Source organism: Epinephelus lanceolatus, chromosome 22, assembly GCF_041903045.1.
Source record: "Epinephelus lanceolatus isolate andai-2023 chromosome 22, ASM4190304v1, whole genome shotgun sequence".
Classification (NCBI taxonomy): Eukaryota; Metazoa; Chordata; class Actinopteri; order Perciformes; family Serranidae; genus Epinephelus; species Epinephelus lanceolatus.
Genome location: NC_135755.1, coordinates 24,630,685 through 24,648,086, shown reverse-complemented (window position 1 = coordinate 24,648,086; position 17,402 = coordinate 24,630,685). Strand labels below are relative to the sequence as shown.

The window sequence follows — 17,402 nt, the reverse complement described above, 5'->3', positions numbered from 1 at the left end:
GTATGCCTCTCTTTAAAGCCCTTTTTAAGTAGCAATTGTGCAGGAAAGCCCGATCAGTCTTCGTTCAGCATTGGCAGTATAAAAACAAAATCGGGGAGTGCAGTGAAATGCCGCCTACCTACTTGTGTTTATACAGAATGTGTCTTTTTCGGGGCAATGGGGGGCATGAGCAAGTAATAAAACATGTAGCTCAGCATGTGACGTAAACAGTGACGCACTCCAAGGAAGGCCACAGCTGGTCGCTGATTCTCTCATAAGTTGGCCCGTCCTTCATCGTTCCTGTCATTTGACGGTTAATGGCCTCTTCTTTTGCGAGGGCAAGGAGGCCGCGCAATTCCTTGTCTCCCCAGTTTCTCATCTTTACAGTATCTTCCAGGTTTGCATTTCCCTCTTGCTACTAGCTGCTCATTCCTGCTATCAGCTGTTTCCTTTTAGTCCACCGCCAGTGTCGCACTTGCAGCGTCATCAACAGCTCCTCCTGTGGTGGAAGGGTGCTTCGTTCTCTTTAAACCAAAAAGGTTCCACCAGTTGGGCACCTTGGATCAATTCGCCAATCCGGCTCTGTGTGTCTAAACGCTCGCAACTTGCCTGCAAAACGGCCCAACATTGGCTGAAAATTTGGCAGTGTAAAAGGGTTAAGACTAAACATCCCTTTAAACAACAATTTTCCCCCAGTCATTAGAAGTGCATCATAAAGCACTGCCAAATTTGCGTCAACACTTACCCGTTGAGATGCTACTTCTATTCGGGGGCTGAATCTGAAATCCCAGGTGTAGTATTATCCCACCAGCACATACATGCACCACACTGACAGACTGTTGAAGAATCAGCCCACTCTGCTGTATTACAATGAAAATAATGTTCACTGGGTCAAACAAGTATCTGTCTCTTTGAATGAATAACCATACAGCACTATAATTAATTGAAACCATTACCTTCCTAGATTGTAAAAGATGTCACTGCATTACATTTAAAAACAAACAAGCTTGTACTTGCATTGACAAATGGTGAGCCATGCTGATGAGTAGAGGTGATCACTATGAAACTGGCGAAAACAAGCAAAAAGGGATCTTGAACTTTAGTCGCTCTTGAATTTTTTTCAAATTCTCCATTACCTTCCTCTTTGTGGTCTGGAATTATTCTAGTGTCCTCTCTGGTATTTATAGAATTTGAAATACGCTGATCTCTTTTAGCTGGTCTGCTCCAGAGTCACTTAGTAAGCCTTCCATCTTGTCCTTGTGTTTGCTTAGTCTGTCTGTCTTCACTGAGCTTCAAGTCTGTCATCTTGTTCTGACAGTGATGGATTGGAGGTTCCTCATGATTTAGCATTGAGCTTAAGCAATGTAATGGGGAGGATGGCCTCCAAAGTACAAGGAAGATATAATTACAGAGCAAAGACAGAAAGCAGAGCAACTTCCAGGAATTCCTTCCAGTCTCTGCTTTTGTATTTCTGGACATTTGTTGTTGTCCATTGTAGGAAAACAACAAAACTGTGTTGCTGCGCTCACAATTCCCTGTAGACATTAGTGGCAATGAAACTGCAATTTATGTTGACTGCACAGTTTTTGGGTGTTAATTTATGACCTGTAAAATCGGCGCACCCTGTCAGTAGGTGTGGTGGTCCCGTTTTTACGACTCCCCCACTGTCTTGTGGTAGGGTTGACCGTGGCCGAGTCACAGCTGGTCTGGACTCCAGTGAACTGAAGCCAGGGTCTCAGCTGCTGTGAGAGTCCTTTCTCAAGCTTGAAAATGACCAGCCATTATTTCTCCTTGTTAAACTAAAGCAGGTCCCACCCAGTTGAGCTTTTCATGTGAGCACATTAAGTTTTTGCTGTCAAATAAACAAGGTCCTGTTGGGACTTGGGTGTTGGTGACTATTTTACCAAATATTATATTATATTATGGAACACTTTAAAGGAATATTTCCAAACCTCAAATGACCATTTGTGTATCAATTTCTCACCCTGTGTTACGTTCAATTGGTAAAGAAAACTTAGTGGGGTAGTTTGGATTCACCAAAGTCACACAACACAAACAAACTACTGATTGAGGCAGTGATAGACTTTCAGCTCCTCCTACAGTGAGGTAGAATCAGTTTTTATGCCAATGGAGTTTGGCTTTGAGGAGAATATAGATACGGTTTACTTTCAATTTAGTTTTAAATGCTTATATTTTAGCAAAAATACATGTGTTTTGCAAGAACTCAGCATATGACTGGCTAAATGAGACAAGCTATATTTTGATTAGGGTTGGGACTCATTAGGATTTTAACGATTCCGATTCCTTACCGATTCCTTCTTAACGGTCCGATTCCTTACCGATTCCTTTTACCGATTCCTATATTATATTCATTATACTTGCTATACTTAAACAAGTATATAATAAACACAAATGCATTCATACAAATACAAAAACTTTATTCTAACTGTTGCACAGTACAATTAGATGAAAATACACATTTGTGTGTGGTGTGTATTTCAGATTTAGAGCTTGTATCATCTCCCTGAGAATATATAACAACAAAAAGTGATTCTCTGATTTCTACAGTAACATTATTACCTCAAATTAACCACAGCAATGTAATAAAAAAATACTTATATGCATTCATGCTTGGGCACTGTTATTTACGTGACAACACCTGAACAGAACACACACACATTGGCTGTTTGTTTCTACCGCTCCCCTCGCTGGAAGTCTCGGACCTCCCGCTGCCCGCCTCCGCCTTGATTAAACGCTGAAAATAAAATAAAAGAGGGAGACAGGTTTCTCCTATTTTATCTTATTTTGTTATATTTCTCCCTCTCCCCTCGCTGGAAGCGGTTTCAGATCCCAACCCTAATTTTGATATAGTTTTGCTCTTGTTAAACCCAGCCCCGCATTACCTAAAGTCAACAAGAATGTTTACCGTTTTTGGATTCTTCGTTCAGCATTGAGACATGCGAAAAGAACAAAGTTTTCTTCACAAATTTAATTCAACATGAGGTGAGTGATTGATATTTCCAAATGAAATACTGTTTAGTTTCATTTGGAAAAAACTAGATTTTGTTTATGGAACGAGTATCTTCATGTTTCTTTTTTGTAAAGAGATTGTGTTTGCTTTGGGTTTCCCTGGATATGTTCTCCAATTGCATGCCTGACTTTTATTACTATCAACAAATGCCCAAAACTCTTAAACACGTCATACAAAATAACACCAAATGTCATAACTGATGTTTTAAACTACCCAGTTTCATAATGTTTTTTCACTGATGTGGTGATTACGGCAACATAGGTGCCTTGTTATATGGATGTTTTTCAATTTGTGCGTAGACACGCCTTGTTGTGTGTGTTAATTAAAGGCCCTGCCAGAAACAGCAGTATAAGCTAGGTGTGATTAGAGACCCATTCCATTCATCATACACCCCCCACCCCCCCTTTGTACCTAAGCTTTCATGTTCTCCTCTTCAGGGGTCTGGATTCTACTGAATAGAAATTTTAATCAGACTTTTCAGAGAACATAAAAAAGAGCTTTGAACCACAAGAACACCTCTGAGAAATCTCTCATCTACTCTTTAGCTTTAGTGAACTTATTGAACCACTGGGATAATTGTTTTGATGCCATGCCAGAAAAAGTACCTCATGTACTCACCTCGTTCTTTATTTTAACCATGTCTATCTGTACATTTTTTACTGAACTTAAATGGTTGCTGGTACTAGTTTACCCTGAGATAAAGCACGTAGATAGTCAGCGCAGCTCTGCTCTGAATGCCTCTCTGTAGAGAAAAAATGAGTGATGCATTCCCCGCATTTGTGCTCTCCGAATGATACCGCATGCCGAAGTAATCCGAGAGGAAATGACACAAATGTGTTTACAGCTGGCCTGTCCTCCCATGTTAGTGTAGGCCTCGGCTAAAATACGAGGGCTTGGATGTAACCTTTGCCTCACACGGAAGTATAAATCAGGCTGAGTGAGTCGTCTCTATGGGTGTGTGCATCAGTGTTTGTTTCTATGTGTCTGTGTTAGTTTCAGCCCACATACAGACAGGAAAAGACTATATTTAAGCTCTCTGTGCTCACGCAGCTCATATTTCTTTACAGGTCTTGTTTAGTGTAATCAGGATCCTTTCACAGGAGCACCTGGGTTGGACAGTGCAAATAAGCGCACCTGGTTTGGGCCTCTCCGGAGCAGCGCAGGATTAATGTCAGGAAGAAAGCAGGGATTTCCTCCCTCGGTGCAGGAAAAAGCGCGCACAGTTTGATGACACATTGGAGTGCAGTAAACGGTCTTGTTTCACAGCCTTGCAAACTGGGAGTTAGGGTTACATTCTCATCTGGTTTCCTTGAGACTTCACTTCCTTCAGGCTTGCAGAGAAGTTTCCCTTTGGATTTAAAAATCTCGCAGACGCATCAGTTTGGAAGGCATGATCAGTCCCTATGTCAATCATCTCTTACGTTTGTTCCCCTCAACATTAAAAAGCTACCCATGCTGGGAGTCTTGGAAGTGTTTGTCTAACTAGGACACAGGTGCCTGCTGTCATCCGTGCCCTGAGAGGATTTGTTTTTGTTGCTTTCCAGAAAAGCCACTGGTCTAAAGGAATGCTCCTGTGTTTTTCCACAGAACTTCTGTAGTGTTTGCTGAAGAAAGCAGAATCCCAAAGGCGAGGCACTGACAGCTGCACATTTAGTCAGTTCGCAGCCTTTCATTTCACAAACCTGTTGAGTTTTGACTTTGCCAGGTTGCCCCAAGTCTCATTTAATCTCAGACAAGCAGTTCAGTTTAGTGCGTAGACGTGAGCTAAGGCTGTGCAATGCCTTCTCATCTGTGTTAACTCGACTGCTCATCTGCTTTTATCCTGGTGTTTGCATGGTGGATCATTTTTCCATTCAAGCAGAGAGCTATGAGGTGAATACCTTGCTCTAATGGCTTGGCCTGTTGAATGTTGAAAGAGGATATTGCAAGGCCTACTGTTTGACTTACAAGACTGAAGGGGCAATAACAGCTTGTATGACAAGGGCCCTTTTTTTAAAAAAAAAAAACCTGCCCCAACGTAAGTGAATCCCTTCAAAGGACTTGGTATGAAAAATGAAAATCCTCACTGCAGACTTTTCTACCCATTGGTGCCCATTCTCAAATAAAGCCAAATGCTGCAGAGAAATCTTTGGATCATTAGTGGGAAAAGAAAGTGCTGGATAACTGCAAGAATTACCTTGGCAAGTCCGAGCACCTCGGCTCCCTTTTCCACCTGAGCTGAGGCCCACTTTTCCATCCGCTATATTCAGAGGAGGTCACTCTAGAAGGGATTTTATGAGCTCAACTGCAGCCTGAAACTTATTTGAAAACCCATTGAAGGGTTACAGCTCTCCGCTCTTGGGAGTTCTTTGTCTAAAAGCCTCCTGAGCATAAAGAAAGTGTTGAGAGAGCACCAGTTGGCTCTGTCCTTAAAACGCTATGTGCCTGTGAGGAGTGTGTGTAGTGGCTGGCCATTTTTAGTCCTCCTCTGGATAAAGTGCCTGCTGCCGGAGGCGTATGCTTTCGAAGGTGTACTTTTCTTAAGTGAAAGGGGGTCTACCTTCGACGGTGTCATATTTACTCACTTTGAAGGCAAGATGAAATTTAGGCCAATGCAGTTTATATTACTCTTTGACTCAGAGTAGATATTCTGGTTTCAGACATAACTTTTCCATAAATGTCGTTGAGATTTATAGCATCGGTATCAGGAGACAGGATGTGAGATTTGGTCGGATCCCTCTGCAGCTTGTTCCTGGCTTGAGCTCAAACAGGTCTTATCTATGCATCAAGATAAGGGAGACTCCCCTCGTCTGTCGTTTGAGGCCTAGCCCAAAGAAATTCCATGTACAGTTTTTCACTCTGGAGACCTCAGGCCGACAGACAGTAAGGAAGCAGACGGTCTAGTTACAGACGTCCTGAGGGCGGTGGAGATGTGGGTGGTTAAATGGCTCCCCATACAAATTTGAGGCTTTGCTTTATGTTTATTGCTTGTATAGTCAGTGGTGGTATTTCTTTCTCACCAATGAAAGTGTAAAAAAGACGAACTTTGCAGCCAAAGCAGTTTCCAGCAGACCAAGGTCACACTCCTGTCATGAGGAAGAGGGAGGGACAAGGCTAGTGACAGAGGTCGAAGCATGCAAAGAAGGGAGGGATGGAAAGAGGGTAAGAGGAAGGGCTCATGACTCTCAGGAGGCCTCTCTTTCACAGATTTATTTTGACGACCCATGGAGTCACAAGGTTAGAAATGTGCATTTATGCAGCCAGACTCCAGCGATTCTGAAGGCATGTTGTTTAAAATTCATAATCTATTCTGTAAACCTAATTATACAACTTTCCGTGAAGATAAAAGGCCTGTTTGTGCTGTACGCAACCTCAAATAACTTAACGCCAGTGCTGGTGAGGGTCTACTTGTGACCACTGTGCATCTTTCCCTAATATATTTTTCCTGTTTGACAAATGTCTTTGAGAGTTGCCATAGTTTCCTGTCACCACGTTACATGATTTAGCAGTTTTTCTGCCCTCTTTGTACCTCTGCAGATTGGCTCATGATAAAAAAAGGGTGATTGCCAAGCCCAAATTAAAGATGACAGATAGGGTGCAAACGAGGTCATGTGGCTCAGTTCCTGTCTGTTTGGCGGCACCTGGAAGTTGCTTGACATGCTCCTGGAGAATATTCTTCAAATATGTTTACAATCTAATTATATTACACTATGATTTTGTCATCTTGTTTTCCATATTGCAATTTTACTTTTTTGGGGTATTCTGTACACACAACATCTGTTGCTTGTCTGTCCATCCTGGAGGAGAGATTCCTCCTCTGCTCTTCTTGAAGTAGTTTTTCCTGATTGGAATCAAGGGTTTGCCTAAGTTGCCAACACTGTCAGCCAAAAATGATGTGCTTCCTCAAACTGGTATTACTGCAGTCCTATTGTTTCGTAAGGTGCTTTCGTGTATTCTCCATATTATGTGGATTGAGTACCACATTCCTTATTTCTCACTGGCCTCTTGGTAAATGCTCCTCATTGGTATGCTAACTATTCTTCAGTATAAATGAGACTTTTGTGACCACAATCTTGGGAGGCCCACCGTCTCTGCCTATATCATCAGATCATGTGTGCACAGGCAGTGATAGAATTTGCAGCCTTGTACATCACCGTGTTTTAACATCTGCCATTTCAGCGTTCAGAAACCTGCAGAACTCAGTCAGTGAAACACAGGAACCGTTTGTGCGTGCGCTCTCTCTGAGCGGCAGGGAGCCAAGCAGCAAATCTCCAATGAGTCTCCACTGTCCAACCCTGTAATAAAACAACCCCTCAACACCCCATAATGACTCCAATCTGGCCCTGGGTTGTGGGTGCAACTAGCATGTATGTCACCCACCACATCCCCTCCCAGCTGGCCAGAAACATATGCTAACCACAAGTCCCCGCTCGAGTTTTCTGCCGGGAGTTAACAGTGCTATTGATTCCCCAGATCCCTTGGGAGTAGTTTGGAGAGAAAGACGGGAACTCGCGGGGACTTGGGCACGGAAAGTGGAGTTTTACTTTGCAGCTTTGTGTGCAGTGTATCGGCTTGTGCTGTGCAGGGGGAATAAACTGGATAATAAAATGTGGTTTATTACCCAGGGAGGAAGCAATCAAGAATTCACACTTGGACTTGAAGATTTCCAAGCTCACTTTTATATTTGCGTTGATGAAGTTGAAAACGATGACAGATTTTCTTCTGTAACAGGTTGTGTATTTGTTGCTTGTATTAAAGGAGGATGTAAGGAATGCTTCAGGCTATGTTTTATTATTATCTACATTGTATGTATTTGTTGCCTCACATCACATTACACTTAATCCAGTGTTAGCTGTAAATATGATTGATAAGTGCTCTGTAGAACACTTATCTTTTTCCTGGTATGTAGACTTTGAGTTTTTGTTCAATGGTGCTTCTATAAAATACTCCTTTTTAAGAGATTAAACCCTTATTAAAGATTTGTTTGGTTTTGTTTATCGTGTTTTTGTGAATAAGCATACAGAGTATAACTGTGTCAGTTCATATCAGCAAGATTTAAGTTGATCTTGTGTTTGATCAAAAAACACAGATGTCCTATTGTTAGAATACTTAACTTACTTAATATGGCAGTTACGGGAAAAAATCTGCAAGTGTATCACCAGTGAGTCGTTGCTGCTCCAGATCAGATTATGACCCGTTCACCTGGTGAAGTCAAAGGGGCTTCACAGAAAGATCACTCTTTATCTCATTTTGGCTACCTGTCTCAAGATGCTGCTCAGATGCTGCCAATTTAACATGAAAGCAAATACCCGGCTGAAGTTCAAGTTGTTTGTCTAATGATCTGGCGGTGAGGAACATTCTGTGACTGGAGAAAGAGTGAGAGTTAATACTGATATGTTGAGACAAGTGGCAGTATGGCGCTCTTCCAGTTGTTGTTGAAAAAGACACGAGATTCATTTTAAATCCACTTTTACAATTTAATTAATGCACATTCCTGCTGATGTTTTGAGTTCTGTGGCTGGATTTAATAATGATTATAATAATGATTTTATTTGTACGACATTTTTCTACCTTTCCATATTAAAAAATGTACAGAATGAAAATTAGTGAAAATCAGAAATCCATGAAGGCTATTTCAAATTGGACTATTACACTTTAGCTGCCAGCAATATGTAACACAATATGCTCTGGTGGAATATGCTACACATGTATTACACACAGATATTATTAATCAATATCATGTGGTGGCTGGATGATATGGGAAAAAATATATCACAATAATTTTCCCTGTATTGATTGATATCGATATTTATCATGATATATAATTTGATAACGCTGTGAGTTTGAAAAGTATCCTGATAATGTCTGACACCTGAAGAAACCAAATTATGTCCAGCTCATGGCGCTCGTCGTGAAGCTGGGGCAGAACAGTTTGAGAACAATATTTCCTGCCTGGGACCTTGTACCCGCAGTCTAGCACTTTAATTAATTTCTTGAACCCGTCTTTTTCCACAGTGCTCATGGACATCATGTCTTTGGCTAGAAAGTACAACACTGCGTCTGTGATGTCTCTGCTCCTTTTCGATCGCTTCTCATACGGGCTTGCGGTGGCAAAAATGGACACTATTGATCGCTGTTTCGGTGCAGCCCACAGCAGGAGAAGTGCTAGGCCATCGAGTAACACTTGTTGGTGAACTTCTGCAGTTTTGACCTGTATTTTTATGCTCTCAGTGTAGTCACCGGGATGCCACCTTTTCAGGTGTTGTGTTTCCCGGCCTGGTTGGCACCAACCGACGACATATTTTGCAGATCTTCTTTGTCCGTGTGTCGTTATCTTTCAAGTAGCCAAACCACTTCCAAAGTATTGCCCTTGTGTAACCTTTTTTATCAACAATTTCGTCCATTTTCAGATTGCCTGACAGCTGTTTGTTAACTTCTGCTGCATGACACGCTGTTTGGATCTATCTAGTTCTATCCACATAGAGTAAAAATGACTATAGTTTATCATCGTCATCGACATACATTTTATTGCAATCCCGTTCCGAGATCATTTTATCGCCTAGCCCTAATATGATGTGCATAAAATGTCATATTCTTTTCTGTTGCTTTGCATTTATACAGATTTTTTGTCTTCACAGAGTTCTGAACAACAATAAGATTCAAGAACTAAGAAATGGATCCTTCTTTGGATTGTCTTCTTTGGAAAAATTGTAAGTATTATTATTATTTTGCCTTTTGTGCCAGTGATATGCATGAGCACTGCATTACAAAGTAAAACTTACCTTGGCTGTTGAAATTTGTGCTTGGTTTAAGAAATCTTAGCTTTAAAGAATGATGTTTTTTATCTCGCAAAGCAGATATTAAAGCTGTACGTATCCATGAAATATCGCCAGTGGACTCTCCAATGGCCTGGCTTCTGTTGTCAAGCACCATCACAACATTTCACATTATATCTACCAGTGCATTAGCAGGAGCCATCCATCACTCCACAAGTGAGGCTCGGGCTTGTGGAGTAGAACGTTTGTAAAACACACACTGGCCTCATGCCAGTGGAACATCCAGGTCATAGAAAATGAGTCGGCACCCACACAGCACTTAGCCTCACTCAAGATTATCAGTCCATGGTGGAAGACTTGAGATGGTACTAGAAAAGGCTAATTATAGGTAGAGCCCCTAGGGTCGGTTGTTGTCTGCCTGGTGACATACTCTCAACATACAGCTGCTTGGTTATTCTGGGGATGGGGCCTACTTTCTTCTTGAGGAGTAGCATAGGCAACCTCATTGCTTCCCCAAGATACAGTCATACTTGTTTTAGCAAAGGCAGTAAAGTCTTTATCTTGGAGGAAAACCTTTCTGAAGGAAGTAACGTGGCAAGGAGGGGACAGTGCAGGAAAATTCACTCTAGATGGTGAATTTCTTGGTATACTCTTACATGTTCCCTGAGATTTCTTAAACAACGGAGAGATGTCTTTTATGACATGTGACTCTGATTGTGGAGATTGGAATGTCATCACCCGTGTTTCCTTCTTACAGAAATTTCCAGAGAATGGGTCTGGGCCCGCACATATGCGTGATTTATCACTCTGGAATGGCTTCATGCAGATAAAATAACCAGACCATTAATGGCCATGCTTTTACCCAAGGCTACAATAACACATGACTGCATTGATATGGAATTCTAAGGGCATGTTTCCCTTGCCATTCTTCCCGGTTAAAAAGACCAGAAATGTAGAAGGTATATGACGTTAAATTGGCCACCTTTAGCCTCGGGGTATCAGTTCAGGAAGAAGAAAAAGAAAAATCTCTAATTTTGCAAACTACTCCAGACTGTTTTACACTTTTGCTAAATTTTGGTGTGCAGAATTGTTATGACATATCAAGCTTGTGACTCTACAACTGCCTTTGTACTTGGACCCTGCTCATACCCCCCTCAGCCGCACTTGCAGAGTTTGATTTTGCACATTTTCAGTTCAGAGCACCTGCAGAATATATTCCTCTTTTCATCTTGTGGTCATAAATTGTTGTGAAAAACGGTCCTATATGACTTCTCTTAAGTTGAAGTTAACAAGACATTCATCTGCTTAGATTGTTTATAGATTTCTAGGAGAATTCCCTGTCTGCTCTTGAATTGGGTCAGATGTTAGTTTTTAGTGCTCAGGCCTAGAGGATAAACAAGAGCCTGTGTGTTGAATGTGTAAAAAAAAAAAAAAAGCTTTGATCTGTCTCCACACAGAAGGCCCTTAAGGCTCTTATGTGCTTTGTCTGTGAATGGCCAGTCGATTTGGTTGTAAATTCGGCTCTGCCTGTCGTCGCATCAATCGGCAGGCAAGTTTACCTCCAAAAGTAGCTCCCATTGTGCCTCAGAGACCCCACCCCACTGCTGTCCACCCTCAGCCAGTGAAGCGAGATCACTAGATGGCTTGCGCGCTTTTGTCATTGTAATGAGGCCAACCCAAGGCCAGAGGTGTCAGCAGTGCGATTCCCAAACACACTCTGAATGCTGAAGCCTCTCTCTCTCTGCAAAATCCCTACACCCTCCCTCCTACCTTCAATCACACTCGGCTTTTCTCCCCTAACTTTCGAGTCTGCTTGAATGAGCTGAGGCTCTCCATCTTGCCTTCCACCCCTCCTTCCTCCTTTTTTTAGTCCACAAAGAAACTCTCCCTCATTTGGACTGCCTGTATGCAGTCGTGAAGACTGAGACAGCAGCTGGCTGTGAGTGCGAGAGAGGGGCAGAGAATTGATTACGCCTATCCGGCACTCTGCATGAAATTGCAAAGTAACTGTGGAGACCGCTGTGTTTTGTTGGGGCCAAAGGTGCCCCTGCTTGGAAATAAGCCACACAGAATCCCCATTATCACTCTCCTCATAGAAATAGGAGCCAAGCTAGGCGACCGTCACATGCTAATTCCTTGCTAAATCCGCTGCTGTGGAGGAATGCTTATTGTGGAAAAGGGAGCAAGGATAACGGCTCTAGTGTGCAGTGTTGGTCTGAAGAACTGACTGTTGTCTACTCAGAAATGGCACAATACTAGTGGCAGACACTGCATAAGGATATTATACATAAAGTTCATTTAAAATGGATATTGCAGTGCTCCTTTAACCAAGTGCACCTTTTAAAGAGGACAGTGTTGACAAAGCTCTAATTTTCCTAACCGGTGGGATGATGGTAAATGCTGAGATGTAACAGAAGCACAAGTAGAAAGGCATAATGTCATTAGCATGCTGACTAAGCAATGTGATTAACATAGCCGTATCTAGCTCATGTTTGCTAATATTAGACAAAAGCTGCCGCTCATACCAGATCGTGTAAGGCTGTCGCAGCAAAATCCCTAAATGTATTGAAACAAGTCAGGGTGTGCTTTATTGCTTCTAAAATTGGTGTTTTATTTGTAACAGAAAGTTGGGTTGATGCTTCTTTGAGAAGTTACGTAGCCTTGCTGAAAGCTGGATTTTTGCAGTGAGTTTGTACAGTAATGTTTTTGAAGGGTTCTGTAGTTCTTATTATCGATTAACAAGGAGCCATACATCAGTCTTTGCAACTGGAGGCTTGTTTAACACACATCAGTACTCTCTCCTCAGAGGGAATGTAGCATCATGCCAGGAACCTTACACACATCTATAACCCTCCACTGGAAAATGATGCCAAAAACAATCTTGAAAAAGAACTTTTATCATGAATAGCACCTTTTGAAAGACAGTAAGTGTGCTCCTAGAAATGGCAGCAGCCACGAAACCACCCTTTGGTTTGGGGCCAGTTCAAGAGCAGTTCAGGAGCACACAGAGAAATAATCAAACCAGAAAACCTGGCGTTTTTCTCTGCAAGTAGATTTAAAAGGTGCCAGGTCATGTGTGGTCAGCGGTCTTTGGAATCTGAAATGCACTTATGGATGGTTAAGCATGGACTGTTTCACTCTGACTCTCCATATTTTATCCACAAGTAATGGAATATCTTAGAGCTGCAGTGTGCTTTTTTGTCATTAGTTGTAGTGGTTACTCCGGACAATTTAGCAGGTTTTCCAGCGTGACTGATAGCTCAACTATAAAGACCACCTGCATATATCATTCAGTAACTCCATCTTTTAGAATTGGTTAAAACCTAATAAGATATCCTTCTTGATATCAGAACTTTGAAACAACAAAACTGTACAGTAAATGTAATTCTCATGAACATACGTGAGCATACCTGTCAGAATACCAACATTGTTCTGTGTTATATGTTTAAACCTGATGTTGTGGTTTGGACATATGACCCATGACTCAAACTGCAGCAGGAGAGCTTTCCTCTTGACTCATCAGCCAGTCGCATTCTGAACCCGGAGAGAATGGACAATGTTGTTTGTGTCCTGCTTTCCTTCAACTGCAAACTCCAAGCAAAGTTTACATAAACGTAAATTAGCTTCAAATTAGTAGACTCAACATGGCGGTTTGCATACCCAGCACACACTCCCAAAATTGGCTCTCACTGGCAACGAAGGTCTTATAAGGATGTTTTTGATTTCTCTGTCCTGCCTTCTCATTTCTCTCTCAACACTCCTGCACAGAGAAGCCCAGCTCTGCTAGCTCACATCAAAAGCTTTAACAAGCAACAGGTTTTTTTTTTTTGTCTATGACTTATCTATGGCCACCTACCCACCCTCAGATGACAGCTCCTCGACATCAAATAGACAGAGTTACCCAGAGGCCCTTTGTGTGGGTTCAGGTGGTGACTAGAAAGCCTCCTGAACCTCCACTGTAATGAGTGACTAGGCAGTGCCAGCGCAGGTGAACGCCACAGGAATTTGATGACCGCAAGCCTTTGAACCTCTTAGGAGGAAAGTCTGAGTGTGTGTGTTTGTGCATCTGTGTGTTAGGGAGTGTGTAAGAGCTACAGTCAGGTCACTGATGACAGAGGTTGTGTAGTAATGATCAGTGGGTGAGGTTGGTGGAGGTCTGGGTGTTCCAATTAGATAGAAAAAGAAATGCACATCGAAGCAAGATATGCTGTGGCATGTAATATTGTAACCATAGTATTATTATGGGCGACAGGAAATTTGTATCATTATGTTCTTCTAAGGATGGTAATCCAAGTCTGTCCTTGCCACTTTTAATTGCTTGCCATGTTGATGCTTGCATGAAATGTTAATTTCAAAGGTCCAGTGCTTAAAGTGGTTTCCATGCAGTTAGAATATTTAAGGATCAGTCTTCAGAAACTGAACTCCTGTCTGCTTATATTTAGTAACTCATCCTATGCGTCCTACAATGTGCTCTTTTTGAAAGGTTGCAACTGATGATTGATTGTTTTTATTATCAATTTATCTACCAAATAGTGTCTTGTATTAATTGTACAAAATGTCAGTAAAGAGTGAGAAAAATGCTCATTACAAGTTCCCAAAAGAGATGGTGGCATTTTCAGACGTTCATGATGATCCCAAACCACGACGATTGCTAGTTAACTGTCACAAAAGGGTAAGGATGCATTCATGCTGGCGCTATTTAGTCCGCATTAAACGAACCCTGGTCCACTTCCACTGATGGTTAGGTTCGTTTGGAGTGGTGTGAACGCTCATTCGAACTCTGGTGCGGACCAAATGAGCGAATCCTGGTCCGCTTGAAAACTGAGGGTCTCGGTTTACTTGCAAGAGAACCCTGGTGCAGTTCGCTTACAGTGGGAAATGCTTATGGACTATCCAGTAAACCAAAGAGAGGAAGTGAACCAAAGAGAGGAAGTGTCGTAGAGCGCAGTGCATTTTGTGTAGAAAAAAACAATGCCAATAGCGCAAACTGGGAGAAGCAGAGTGGAAGGTGATGGCTGAAGGGGATGGATTTCCGTTTTCGGTCCTGGCCAATTGATGAGCTGGGTTTTCCTCTTCCTCATGCTTTTTTTTCTTCCTGGTCAGTGGTCGTTTCGGGCAATGCCGCCCCTTAACGAGCAGCTGTTGTAACTGCGTGACATTGTCCAGGTGGTTTGGTCCGCTTTAAAAAGTGCAGTGTGAAAGTGAACCGAACCGAACCGATCGGCATTCCCCACCCAATTGAACCGAGTCCCTCAGACTATCCAGGTATGAATGCGCCCCAAGACAGCCAGAAAATATTTGCATTTGAGAAGCTGGAGCAAGTGAATCTTTGCCAGATTTTCTTTTAAAAATCACTTAAATTAGCAAAATTTTTGCAGATTCATTTGCTGTTGTTTAATCATCTACTAATCACAGCAGCTCTGTTTTTTTGCTGTTTAAATTGCTCATGAAGATTCTGTTCTTTTCCCCCCACAGGGACCTGCGGAGTAACATGATCAGTCGTATTGAACCAGGCGCTTTCCTCGGATTGCCAGCACTCAAAAAACTGTGAGTAGTGGTGGAGCTTCTGCAGCCTCACTCTCTTTTAATGTGGTTTCTTCAAGTGTGTGCATACTCTACATTCACACACACAGCCCCTCTGGGATTTCACCGAGGTGTCCTTTATATTATTGTAACCAAAAGATCTAAATCCAGCTTTTTTAAAGGCAGTTTGGAGTGCCTGCTTTAATTACTTGCCATGTGAGAATATGAATATTGCGAGTGAAGAGGCGCCTCTTGTGATTATTTGTTGTATTGAAATGTGGTTAAAGCCATTTTCTTTTGGTGTTTAAAAATGGTTGTGTTGTGGCTCCAATGCTTTTACAAATTCTCTAACAGCTAATATAGTGTCTGGGCAGTGCAGGCTGTATGTGCAAGTGTTATTTTTAATAGCATTTAGTCACAGACTGCTTCACTGCTCTCAGCAATGATGCAATCATATATTGTATTTTAAGCAGCTGTTGTTTTGTGTGGATCTATGCAATGTGAAGTGCGTGTTCTAGCAGGTCCACAGTGTATCCAGTGTCCATAAGGGAGCATGGTCAAGCAGCAGTCTATTTCGACTGCCTTGTTTTCTCTGGCCCACCGCCAGGAACCACTGCAGACAGCATGAGGCCTTATATATTTTCACACACTAGAGGAAAAAAATGGAGGCGGATATATAAATGTGTGTGTGTGTGTGGTGTCTAAGAATGTCATGTGATGATAATTGTGATATGCAGAGAATACAGTCCATCTGGGATTTGTGGTGTGTAAGTGTGGGAGGTCAGAATCTGTGTACACAAGCGTATAGTTGTGTGTTTCTCTTTGTGTATGTGTGCGTGCGTGAGGGGGAGCACAGCATGAATTGGAATCATCCGACAGTGCCCAGCCGCTGCCAACACAAACTTGAGCTTGGCTGCCGCTGCGGAGCAATAAGAGCGAGACAGGAAGGCAGTCAGCTCCTTGGCTCAAGCCTGGCCTCATTTCCCCCCTCATCTTCACTCCATATTCATGCCACACTCACGGATTCATGCGTGCCTATATGTCTTCTGCATATTAAAATCTTCACCCCCCCCCCCCCCCCCACACACACAAGCTATTCGTGAAGCCTTCCCTTATCACTACAGAGTGATCTGCAACCTCAAATGGACATGTTTGTTCCAGAGTACAGTTTGGTTTTGCCTGAGGGTAACAACGTTTAATTGGCCCCACCGCCCACCTCAGTTAATTTCAAAGGGTAGTTGTCACTCACTCGACTGTGAAAGGGAGGGAGCACAGAAATGGGATGATGAGCGAAGGAGAGGATGAGGTAGTGCTGGACCCTGGGAATGTAAACACAGAAGCCCTACATCAAAGGTTGGCATCCTCCGCTACACATCCACCCCACTTTTTTTTCCCATTTTTGGAAAATGGGAGTGGAGTTAATTGGCAGCAAGACATACCTAAAAATAGATCTTTACCACGTTCTTATATCACATTTATTCGACACACCTTTGGCACATGCTTCTCTACGTTTCTCTTTGTCCTTATCTTTGACTCTACTCCAGACAGTCTGTGATTTCCCTCAGTATCGCCTAATTAGATTACTTCTCATTTCAAGACGTGCCATTTGGAGGGGCCATTCATCTTATGTGTTTTGTCACAGAGCAGTGACAGGGGCATTTAAAGTGAAGGCTGCAGAAGTTTGGATAAAGTGGGTTCTACACATCAAACACATTCATCTTTTTGACACACTCAAAGGCTAGTTGTGTTTCAGAAGCAGCTGTAGTTTAGTCGTTCTAAACAAAGGTAGTGAGTCCTACTTTCATGCTGCCTTGGAAAGTGGTTGAGAAACACTTGAGCTTCATATATACTCATGTGCAATAACTTGTGCGGGTATGTGCTAGGCTGAGAAGTTCCGCCATAGGCTAAGCAACAGATGACGTGCACCTCCTCAAAAATGTAGCTATGAAGATACCACGTGGGCGTTACAAGAATGATGATTGGTCAGCGCGGGCTGCTTCCGATGCCAGTAGAGATTATCGAGAGTGAAGACGACTGTTGATAAATGTCCCCATTTTCTCCTGCTTTTCAGTAGCACACATCTAGCAAAGTCATCTCCACTGCAACTTTTATGC

At 42.4% G+C, this 17,402-nt stretch overlaps 1 protein-coding gene across 1 annotated transcript in view; it reads left to right on the top strand.

Annotated features, from left to right (window-relative positions):
• adgra3 (adhesion G protein-coupled receptor A3) overlaps nt 1–17,402 on the top strand; it is a 34,529-nt gene that overhangs the window by 2,719 nt on the left and 14,408 nt on the right. The window contains exons 2-3 of the mRNA XM_033610037.2: nt 9,628–9,699; nt 15,241–15,312. Coding sequence (XP_033465928.2) covers nt 9,628–9,699; nt 15,241–15,312 — 144 coding nt within the window. The remainder of the gene's footprint in view (nt 1–9,627; nt 9,700–15,240; nt 15,313–17,402) is intronic.